The sequence below is a fragment of the Syngnathoides biaculeatus genome, chromosome 4, assembly GCF_019802595.1.
Source record: "Syngnathoides biaculeatus isolate LvHL_M chromosome 4, ASM1980259v1, whole genome shotgun sequence".
Classification (NCBI taxonomy): Eukaryota; Metazoa; Chordata; class Actinopteri; order Syngnathiformes; family Syngnathidae; genus Syngnathoides; species Syngnathoides biaculeatus.
In genome coordinates, this window is record NC_084643.1 from 33,735,682 (window position 1) to 33,747,456 (window position 11,775).

General features: G+C 41.1%; 1 protein-coding gene across 1 annotated transcript; it reads right to left on the reverse strand.

Annotated features, from left to right (window-relative positions):
- Positions 1–2,143: 2,143 nt before the first annotated feature.
- Positions 2,144–9,378, reverse strand: slc25a25a (solute carrier family 25 member 25a). The gene is made up of 10 exons (XM_061818256.1): positions 9,117–9,378; positions 8,074–8,200; positions 7,885–7,972; positions 7,693–7,804; positions 5,707–5,865; positions 4,425–4,577; positions 4,241–4,348; positions 3,583–3,750; positions 3,355–3,502; positions 2,144–3,050 (listed from the first exon to the last, which is right to left on the reverse strand). The coding sequence occupies exons 1-10, from the start codon at positions 9,276–9,278 to the stop codon at positions 2,866–2,868; spliced, it is 1,410 nt and encodes a 469-aa protein (XP_061674240.1). The 5' UTR covers positions 9,279–9,378; the 3' UTR covers positions 2,144–2,865.
- Between the last annotated feature and the right edge of the window lie 2,397 nt (positions 9,379–11,775).

Below are 11,775 nucleotides of genomic sequence, written 5' to 3' on the forward strand. Positions count from 1 at the left end.
CAGCTTTTGTTGATTCTTAATGTGCATCAGTCTCAAGTGTTTCGGTATCTTTACATCTTTCCATGAGAAAAAGAAAAACAGATTGTGCTTTGCAGGGATTTGTGCACATCCCAAGACATACAAAATTCATTTTGCACAATGGAAAAGGTGGCATTTTTCCGCAGGCTGCAGAAGTTCCTCTCTGGCAAGGTTTTTAAATATTTTTCAAGCTCCCAAGTGATGTTGTTCATATCTCAAGCCAGCACTGTATATTGCTTTGCTTTTGGTTTAACTTGGTTTGATTTTCAGTCTGTCAAAGAAAGGGAGCCAAAATGTGAGGCACAAGAACGAGTGAAAATGGAAGCACAGCTAAGTTACACTGCTGACGGTTTGGCCCAAGTCAAAAGTGATGACCGAGTCACGCCCTGGACCTTCTTCACAACAGTTATTATTCTGTTTTATCATCTTCCTTTTGCATTTACTTGTCTACAAATCATGTCGTGGCAACTCAGAGGCAGATCACCAATGTCACAGTCAAGTTAATTGCAACCAGTCGTCCAGTCCCTGCGGTTGAGAAACACCCCCCACAGCATGATGCTGCCACCACTGTATTTCACAGCTGGGACTGTCTTGGACAGATGATGAAGAGTGCCTGGTATTCTCCACACATAGTGCTTAAAATTAAGACCAGAAACCCTCTGTCTTGGTCCAAACAGACCCGAGGATTTTATTTCTCACCTTCTTGGATTCATTCAGGTGTTTTATTTTTATTTTAGCAAACTCCATGCGGGCTTTAATGCGTCTTGCATTGAGGAGAGGCTTCCATTGTAACACTCTACCCTAAAGCCGCAAATGGTGGAGGGCTGCAGTGATTGTCGACTTTCTAGAATGTTCTCCCATTTCCCGACTGCATCTCTGGCCCTCAGGGATTGTGATCTTTGCGTTCTTACTTGCCTTTAAAAGCCACACATACTTGGGTACTTCAGTATAGAACATGAGGATGGTGACCCCAAGTGGCAAAAATTATAAATGAGGGCCCACTGTATTCACTGACTAGATGACAGGTGTCTTAAATGTAAATAAAAGTACATTTCATTCCTAATTTTGGCAACCACTTAAATAACATTCTGACATTAACCGCTACTCACAAGTTGACATCTGAAATTGATACACTCGTGAAAGCTCTGACAAGTTATACTTATAAAATGCATTGCCACCTTTGCAGTACACTTCTGTCACAATGAAATGATATCGTATGTAGAAATCTTTTAATGGAAATATGCTAAAATGCCAATCAACATCAGCTCAAAAAGGGTTACTTGGTGCAACTGTAGTTTTCATGCACTGCCAGAACTTGTATTTCCGTGTATACATTTAGGTCAGTGGAACATTTATCGCTCTTTCTGAATCGTTTCCACTGAAGTTTGTGTGGTGTCATGACTGATAAGTCAAGATTTTAATATGAATGCAGAAATGTATGTAAAGTTAAACTTATTTCGAAACCTTAACATTGTTTTATAAATGGTATGTATCCCTCCATTTCTGTAAACTGCAACTATAATTTAAAAATTCAATACTGCAGAAAATGTAATTGTTTTAAAACATTCCAGATTGCTAATACGATTGGCAACAAAATGAGAAGTGTATTTGCAATTAGGAAAAGCTTGGATTGCTTATATTAATCCATGTATACAATTGCACAGCCCGCTTGAAAATCAAATCGGGGTGAATGTCACCTGCAAATTAAAATGAGTTTGACAACCCTGATCACCTCATAGCACTGGATTGCACAGTATAGTAGAAATTAATTGACAGGAAGTGGGAGGTGGCCTTGACCTCTAATCTAGTTCTGCTCCTGCTAAACAAATGAAGTCTCTTAATGGCAAGGAAAGAAGAATGTTTACAGAGCAAAATTGTCAGTTTCTCAGATTTAAAATATTGAACGGCATTAAAATTCAGTGGGTAGTGCTGATTTGAGATCAATTTTTGAGTTACAAGAATGGTCACAGAATTGCTTAAACTGCTAAATCAAGGGACCAACACCTTTCCACTTATCAATGCTTTATCATTTTTGTGCAAGCCTGTTCCATTAGGTTTTCGGAATGCTTCTATAGGATGTATAATTTTCAGTACATTTTCGTGACTTCTAATGAAGTCATGCAAGTGAGCATTGTGAAGCAGTTTTATTTCATAGGCAGTATCAAGAGTGTCTAAAGCAAGACAAGACTTTTTTGTAAACAAAAACTTGCATTTATTTGCATTAAAATACTTTAAAACATCCTCTCAGTAATACCTGGACCGCTGTGCCATTCAAAGGCTTTTCCAGCAATAATTAAAGTGCATTGAGGTTTTCTTTTTTCCAAAGCCCTTGAACACTGCCAAAAAAGGAAGAAAAAAAAAAGGCCTAACATTTACATATGCCTACTCCCTTAAACTGAAGTGAACATGGGAACAATTTTGTGAGTAGGTTAACCACAGTGATAAGTCCAAAATTCTGATAGTGTCTCATTCCTTAAGGCTGCTGTTTAAGAAGCATTAATTTGGCTCTCGAACACACAACACGAAGCGTTCACATCACGCTCCATATGAAAACAATAAATAGCAGATGGAAATAAATAGTGTGTTCTAACAAGAGCGCAAACTGCGCAAAAACTCAGTTGAATGCAATCATGCCTTCTCACAGAGCGCAAACATTTGGTCCTCAAGTTGCAGTCGCTCATGCAACTGTAATAACATAGCAGCGATCCAACACGAACAACCTCCTCTCCAGTCTATCGTCAGATGACATTCACAGAATGAGTTTGAGCTTCACGAACCCCACGACCCCACTTTGAGTAGGTGGGATTCCATTGCAGGAAGGTGCGTGGCTTGTCGGATTGTTGGTGGTCAGCGTGAGGTGACGCCCAGCTGCGTCTTCATGTGCTCATACACAACGTAGCTGATGCTGACGGCGGGGATGACCTTCAGGAAGTTGGGCGCCAGACCCCGGTAGAGGCCCGTCGGACCCTCGGCCTGCAAAATCTGACGGAAGAGCGAAGTCATGGTCGCCTGCTTGCCACTGCGTGTTGCGGCTGCAAAAGGAAAGTCATTTTTGGATGAAATCAAGAGCAAGAGAAACAGCACTTCATTGAGTTAATTAACTCCCAATTCAGAAACTTAATTTGTTTTCAACCTCTCGGTAGAATTGTATTATGGAAAGTTTGTTTTAGTAGTGACGATAAATGTTTAATATTTGGCCAAAAAAAAAAAAAAAAAAAATCCCATTAAAAATGCTTAGTATTTTTAGATTCAGGGCAAAAAAAAAAAAAAAAGTCAAGATTCTCCAAATTAAAATACATTATCAACGGCAATTTGAAATCACTGTAGAGGGCCCACCTTGCGCTTGCATGCGTGTCCTCACGAGAGCAAGCGGATAGCTGGCGAGCTGGCCGCAGGTGCTGGACACTGTGCCACATGCCAGCAGCACTAGGATGCCAGGGTCGCTGGCGGTGCCATATTGCTGCAGATAGCTGTTCTTCAAGGTCTGGAGGCCATCACATGATGGGAAGTTATCGTGGGAATAGAACAGATTGAGAAGATGGAGGAGGAAGAAGCGGAACTCACCTCGTACACGGCCAAATCAATGCCAGCGTAGGGAATGATGCCCAGCATGTTGGGCACATAACCCTTGTAGAACGCTGCCAGGCCCTCTCGCCGGAAGATCTGCTTGGCGCAGTCGGAGATGCCGGCGTACTGTCCTGTCTTTCTCAGAGCCAGCCGTGTTTTCAGTACCTGAAGTGTTGTGGGACAAAAAAAAAAAAAAAGAAAAATTCAGTTATGCCATTTTTTTTATATAATTCACAGTAACACCCCCACCCAGTAAGTAAATGTACAAGCAGAGGAATTTAGCTTTGGTGGCATTTTGTAAACAGATTTTAACATCTAGAAAAATGCACATCTTGTGCATTTAAAGACAACATCAAAAGATGACATTGGATGGTGAAAAATTGTTTGATTACCAACTGATACAATTTGAAAGGGGGGGAGGGGGGAAAAAAAAAAAAAAAAAAAAAAAAAAAAAAAAAATCACCCGTGAAAAGTTATTCAGACTCAGCAATACAGTACATAAGTACCTATATTCATATCACCAATTCTAGTGCTCCACCCATGGCGTAAACAACTCCCTTGAAAATTTCGACTTGAACAAAATTGTTGCTTGTATTACATAAATTGCTGCTTGCATTAACTTAAACTCATTACTTCTCCTGCGATGATTACTCACCTCCATGGGGTAGATGGCGCTCTGGGCGATGACCCCGGCCAGCGATCCGGCCACAAAGCGCTCAGAAATGGTCAACGTCTGCTTGTCACTGCCGATCAAGCGTTTGATCTACAATGGGGAATCTGAGACTTTAGTGAGCTCACGTTTCACACATGTGGATATGTGGGAGCCGTCCTGTACGTACCTGCTCATATGCCATAAACTTGAGGGCCGATTCTGGCGCAATCTTGATGATGTTGACGCCATTTCCTCGCCACAGTGAGCGCACGCCACCCTCTTTGATCATCTGTGCCAGGCCGCTCATGATGCACAAGTTGTTGCTTCTGGAGCCGTACACCTAGCAAAATGAAAAGGAACACTAATTAATACGTGCAGCAGAGGAACAACGATGGCACGGAACAAGTACTACAATAATTAAGTTTACTTCTCACATTGTCCATTAATCACTAAACAACCACTCAAAAAAAAAAAAAAAAAAAAAAAAAAAACGACAGTCAGTATTGTACAATGGACAGACTTAACTTATTTGCATGAGTCCTTTTGTCAAAGTCATACATCTGTTTCAACAGTACATGGCAATTAAAAGTCTGTCAATTTACATGAGTGTTGATAACGTTGCACATCAGCCAATGTGGAGGACTGATATTCTAAAGCTTCAGGATGCACAGATTGAGGACAAAACTGCACGTCAGTCATCAAAGTAAAAAGCTGCGTTCATCCTGCAGGGAATGATGCTCAATTCAGATTTTATTTTCTCCAATCCAATCGATTTTGTGCAACTACTGCCAACATTTTCTTATATTTATCAGTGGGAAAGCATCTACTTTTCACCTGTGATTGCTTTCTGTTGCTTTGGCTGCCATTTTCTCTTGTCGCATGTTTGTTTTGTCAAACAGTTATCTTTTGACAAGGTATGGGTTGGATTGGGGTACCATGAGGTTCTGTGCTGCTTTTGTGTCAGATACATAAGATTTATATTCACGTGAAAGATGCCTGTACCGGGTGTTGGCCGGGGGGGTAAAAATAGGACTCATTGTTCACATTGACATTTTTTTTTCTCCATAATAGCAGGCAACTTTAGTGACTAATGCAACAACTGACTTAAAAAAGGTTGGAGCAAATGTGAAAAGTTGTCCCGTGGAGTGACTGGCAGTCATCTTGCCAACCAATTGTTGTCACCGAAGTAGGGCAATGTCAGGGCAAACATGAACAGCAGGTGAAGGTTGAGCCGGAGACGACAACCAGAAGCTACTGACACACATGCGCAACCTTCAGCCCAGGTATGACGCAGGAATTGAGTTCACACTGCGGTGCTTAGACCTCGGACTCTGCCACCTACGAACCATCGCCTGATTTAAATATTAACTTTGTTTTATAGTTAAAGATAAAACCACTTTCGCAACTTCTGACGTACTAATGCCAAGGTCCAATGAGACGCTTCACATTCCCAGCATTGACTGCCTTACCTGCATCATGACTTTGACACGGTCCAGAGGCGCCGTGCACGTTCTGGATACGGCGCCAGCCCCGCCCCCTGCCACAAGGTGCCGCCACCACATCCCGCTCTGCTTCTCCTCGGTGCTGAAGTCATCAGGGACCATCAGGTTCTCACCCACGTCGAAGATCTGCACAGACAAATGGGCATCCATCATCATTAAGTCAGAATGTTTCTAAAGTTAATTAAAGATGAATCCACAAGTACTTTTATTTTAAAAGGGGCAGCACAGGAAACACAGCAGGCTAGGATCATTTTACTGCAATTTATTCAAGTTAGCTATGTATTTTATATACATTAGTGATTTCCAAAGTGCGGTGCAAAAAGAACATCAAATTAAGTGCGATAATTGTGCTAACAGAGTCTTACACTGTTTTTTTAATCCAGTACATTTGTCAAGTAAAATTCAGTTTTAACTTTTAAGTGTAATACATTTGCATTTAATCTTATCAAATTCTTTTGAAATGTGATTTGGGTACATTTTTTTTCCATTTTACACTCAATGCATTTTAAGTGATTAAACAAAGCAGTTTTCAAGTTTGATGACCTCTGAAATGCATTTTGCAAATGCAATACGTGTATTCCTGTTAAAAATGGTACAAATGATTGGTTTGAGTGGATGAGGACGAAACCACCCGACTTATATCATCTGCCCTCAAGCAAACGTAACAGTAGAAGAAAAGAATGCGTGTGTGTTCCTGAGTAAAGGTTGGAATGTACAAGAGCTTTGTTGTTACTGGCACCACATAGGGCTCATGGTGATGGTGGTGACCTTGGGCCGTTCCAGTGGATCCTCACAAAAGTCTAAACTGTGTCCTTATCAACCAGTAACCCTTACATGATATGTAAAAGGATTAAAAAGGCAATCGAATGGAATATGTGGACATTAGCACAACCCGTGGGAGCTTTTTCCAGTCATCAGCTGCTGTCTTTACCAGCGACTACTTTGGTGCGTTTACATAACCAGACATAATCCTCATCTTACGTGCTGGAACACCGGCCAGGTTCGTTCTGAGAATGAGCCGCCTAATTGGCCCATTTAGACAAGACTGGCAGCTGCACTTTGGAGTCAATAAAGAGTGACTAATCATTCCAAAGCAGGGAGTGATTTAAAAGAGGACAGGGTGGAGGGCACATGTCTGGTTGTCATGCTATACCTTATGCTTGCGATCACAGATAAAAACGTAGCCTCTCATCGCTGGGATTAAAAGAAAAAGGAGAATTAACCCCTCAGATTTGCAGTAGTAAAATGAGAACTTGCAGCATCTGAAAGTTTTATCCAACTTTTTAAAAAAAAATTCCATATTTTTATTTTTACCTTTCAAGTGGTCAATTTGACCCACATACTTTCGTGCCTTTCTACACATAAATGTAGGGGAAAAGAACTTTATATATTAAAAAAAAAGGGGGGGGGGAAACACAGCCATCAGAAAAATTAAGTCTATTCATTGCAAATAAATAAAATATCGATCAATTTAATTTTTACCTTTCAAAGGGTCGATTTGACTCATTTTTTCCTGGTTGAGGAGTATAAAGACCAAAATGAGACCGCTGAAACATTTACCCACCCTTTCAAAATATTGTGTTGAACATTTTCCTAGCCAAGTTGTGTAAAAAAAAATGTGGCTTAGATACATCCCTCGCTTTGGTGTAAAAAGCCAAAATTGGGCCAGCAGTAGTATATAGTAATGGATTTCTTTCATGGTATAAAAAGAGGGGAGAGAAAAAGTGTTCAGCATTTTATAGTGTTGATTTAAAAAAAAAAAAAAAAAAAAAAAAAAAAAAACCTTCACATTTGGCGGCACACAGGCATTTTGGCCAAATTAAAGCCCAATGAGAGGATTTTTGCAAAAGCTCCCTTTTCAATGGCAACTGGCCAGAACATATTACAAAGTATGTTTGACTGAAAAACCCTCGCATATGCAGACAGCCTGAAAAGAACATATGTGAAACTGACCGTGGAGTGCTTCCAATATAGGATGATCTCAGGAATGCTCTCAGTCTCCTCCACCATGGGGTACTTGCTCCATTCTTTACTGCTGATGGTTATAATGCCGTTCTTGTCCATACTACAACACAAAAATGAGCAAATTCAGCACCTGATCTAAATACATTGGGAAAAATTACAGAATTCCCTTCACTGAATCACCTCTTGAGGGCTTTCTCGGCGAGATTACGTGAAATGTGCACGCCAATGTCCTGGAGCGCCTGGATGAACTCCTTTGTATCCACTTGGCCTTGATGAGAATGAAAAAGAATTAATCAAAATTTATAAAAAAAAAATAAAAAATAAAAACATGGCGACACAAGCAGTCTGAGGGGAAACTGAAGTGCTCACCTGCATTTTTCCTGTCCAAACTCTTGACCACTAACTTCAGGTCCTTCTCATAATCCTGCAGGTAGTGCACAAATTCCTCAAAGTCCAGCTGGTCGTCAGACATGACGGGCTCCCTCTTTAGGGTTTTCTGCAGGTCACGTTCAGACAATGAGGAAAAACTAATAATGGATAGTGTCTAACATCCAATTTTGCCCATTTAAAGTCACCCACTGCCATCATGACCCATTTACGCAGCCCTGAGTGACCCGCCGACTGCTCTATCTTTGACCTTAAGGCTAACACCGGTAATCCTGCCTGAACTAAATTGAGAGCAAGTCGCCGGCACTTTGACGCAGAACCACGACACCCGACCTGGCCCGACTTGTCAGGCAGCAATCACACGCACAGGGAGAATAAACGAAACATTTAAGCAAGAAAGGCATCTGTTGGCAAATTGTGCAGCTGCTGCAATGGCACTCAGTTTTTTCTCTTGCAAAATTTTTTGATATGGAAATGCATGCTTTGAGAGCTGCGAGATTGATAGTTTGGCTTTAATTTAGCATATTTTAACAGCACAAACTAGAACAACAAATTTTACTTGGACAAAAAAAATAATTCCACGATATAGAAGTGGCTTTTGGTGCCCAAATCAATTTCGAAGAAGCAGTGTGACGTCAAAAACGAGAAGTTATCAGCGACTTCCTCGGAAGTGTGGCCTCTCCCGCCCCTCGCTTATGAAAGACTTGAAATAGGGTAGGTAACTAATAGAAATCGACAGTACCCATACCGTTAAAAACACTGCGTTGGTAAATGTAAATAAAAATAAACAAGTGAATGTATTTGTGAAGAAAGTGGGAGTGGGCACCGACAATCTGAAGGCGGCATGACCGCGGTGAGCTTTGTGGCCTTGTCGTGAGGATTCATGCTAAAAGCCGGCGCCCAGACACCAACCACGACGGCAAACCAAGTGCATTTAGGACACGTACGGACTATTAAAAACTTCGCTGTGCGTGAATATAAACACGTAACCTGATTACAATACAATTTGCCGGATTATTTCTTACTTTTCGCCATCGTTGATAGGTGGAAAACTCCTGAGACGGGAGGAACACGCTGAGTTTGTTGAAGAGCGACTTGAGCTCGCTGGGAAGCCCCTTCGACTCGAAGTAGTCCACTTCTACCGGGTCGGAGTTAGATACGGGGACGTAAAGGCAGAGGGCGAGCATGGTTATTTCCGTCCACTGCAAATTAAACCACAATAAATAAATACATAGAAGAGGACGAGCTGCTCGCCCCCCCGTGGACTACTGAAATGCCGGTAGGTCACGAGAAGCCGGCTTCTAAAGAATGTATTGACGGCACGCCCTTTCAAAGGTATTGGGCCGTCATTGGCTACATTGGCCCCCTCCTCGTTGCGCGCGTCAACGTCTATTTACTGCGGGCCAATCGGGAGCCTTGTTCATTGAATGGGTCTGCTTGGTCCCGCCTTGAAGTTGCATCAGGAAATGCAGGTTGTGAACTAATCCGGTGCTCGCTTCGGTCCAGCGTGTCAAAGATGAGCCAATCAGATGTGTCTTTTCATTCAGAATTCTGCTCGGGTGGCTGCGTGGCGGTGCGGGGTCACAGCCCTAAAGAAAAGTAATAATGTAAAAACTAAGAGATGATTGAAGCAGTAACGCTGCTCACGCCTAACAAGACACAAAAGGTGACTGAAAATGACAAAATTGGTGCATGTAAATATGCAGTAGACAATATCTGCAAGATACAGTTGTGCTGAAGTTTACACCCCCAATTTCTGTGATGTGCACTTTCAAGAAAGAGGAGCGCTCAGGCAAAGCACGTTTATTTTATTTTAATGGGACTCACATTAAACGACAAGGCACGCTGGTGAACACATATGCATACATACATTCTTTTTCATCATGCTTATGTAATTCTCAGGGCATCGGACTTTTCTGGTTATCTTGAGCGGACGATTTGCCTCTCATCTGAGCAGCCTTCATCAGTTCATGCGATCAGGCTTAGTTAGGACAGGTCTATCCTGATATGGTTGTGGGAAAACGCAACTACCACAAATGGTGTCACGCTTTTGGAATGCAAAAACGACAGTGATTAGGATGCCTTGCAGAGCGGTCCTTAGGTAGTAAGTAAAAAAAATAATAAGTAAGCAAAATGGTAGTAATAAGGAATTTCAGAAGAGCACTATCATTAGAGAAAACATAATCATGAAGAAAATAATTGAATTTTTCCTATTGAGTCCCCACTCACTTTTCCCCCCAAAATGACCAATAGTTCGTGATTCTGCAAAGTTACATAAACTTTTGGGGCACAGTACTTCGGGGGCACACAAATGTACATCATCTTTCCCCCAAACTAATCATTCTGATCAACCTTTTTTGTCCCTCCTCTCCCCCCCCCCCTAAAAAAAAAATAAAAAAAAATCAATCATTAATGGCCATCCAGAAAGCCAATCATCAACAGGGATAGAAAATGTCCAATCCTGTAAAAGCCACATCAACTCTTAGTGGCACATAGGGTAAAAAATGTCTGCATGTGTGTGTACATGCATGTGGGGAGAGAGGGAATCACATGATTCTGCCACCCTTCAGAACAACCGTATGTGCAATACAGGTGAATCTGGCAAAATGAAAAATATTATGGATTGAAAAGGAGGCGTAAACAATACAATCAAAGATGAACAATTGATCTCAGATGAAGCAAGTCATTGTACATTTCCCATGTTGTCTTTTTTTTTGTGTGTATCAGCAATTCTGGTCTTGTCTCAATCTTAATTGATTTAATTGTACGTGCTGTATTATGTCAATTGGCTTGTTGTGTTGGCAGCCTGTCTTAGTGCATCGATCTGGAAGGAAAGAGAGGATGAGCTCCAAATGCCAGAAAAAAAGATCCCCAAAACATCCATTAATTCAACACACTAAATTGCCCCTAGGTGTGATTGCGAGTGCGACTGTTGTGTTTCTCCATGTGCCCTGTGATTGGCTGCCAACCAGTTCACGGTGTACCCCGCTTCCAGTCCAAAGATAGCTGGGAAGCTTTTGAAGATTTGTTTAACCAAATTAAACAGCAGTATCATGCTGGTTTGATGGATGGAGTGATTCGCACAAGACAAGAACATTTATGGTGTTACAAATATGCAGATAAATACTTGCGAACATAGTCTGCACGTATCGCAAATGACAATTATTCATGAAAAAAGTAGAAGGGGGCGACACTTATGGAATGAAATGTGACAGGATTCAAAATAGAGATGAGGACAAACTTAAACAGACAAATTAAATGACCAAAATTCTTTGAATTATCTTGATATCCTGATCACAAAAAAACTGTTGCAATCTAGGCTTTGGTAATGCAATTTGTAGGGGACATATTTCAAAATTACATTTCACAACTGAAAAAAGTTCCCATGTGTGAGCATAACTTGTAGCATGTCGTGACTCTAATCCACATTGAATTTTTAAAGCAGACACATTGGACAAGACAATTATAGATGAGAAAACAAAAGAAAGAGAGAGAATGGCAAATGTGTCAAAAAAAACCAGTACGTCACGTATTTTATTTTATGTAATGTATTGTCAAACTCATTTTTGTCACAGGCAACATCATAGTATCGATTTCTCTCAGGTAGCGGTTATGACTGTGAGCCCATTTAAATGTACGATCACCCCATATTATGTATACACAACAAATTGATGGAAAACTAGT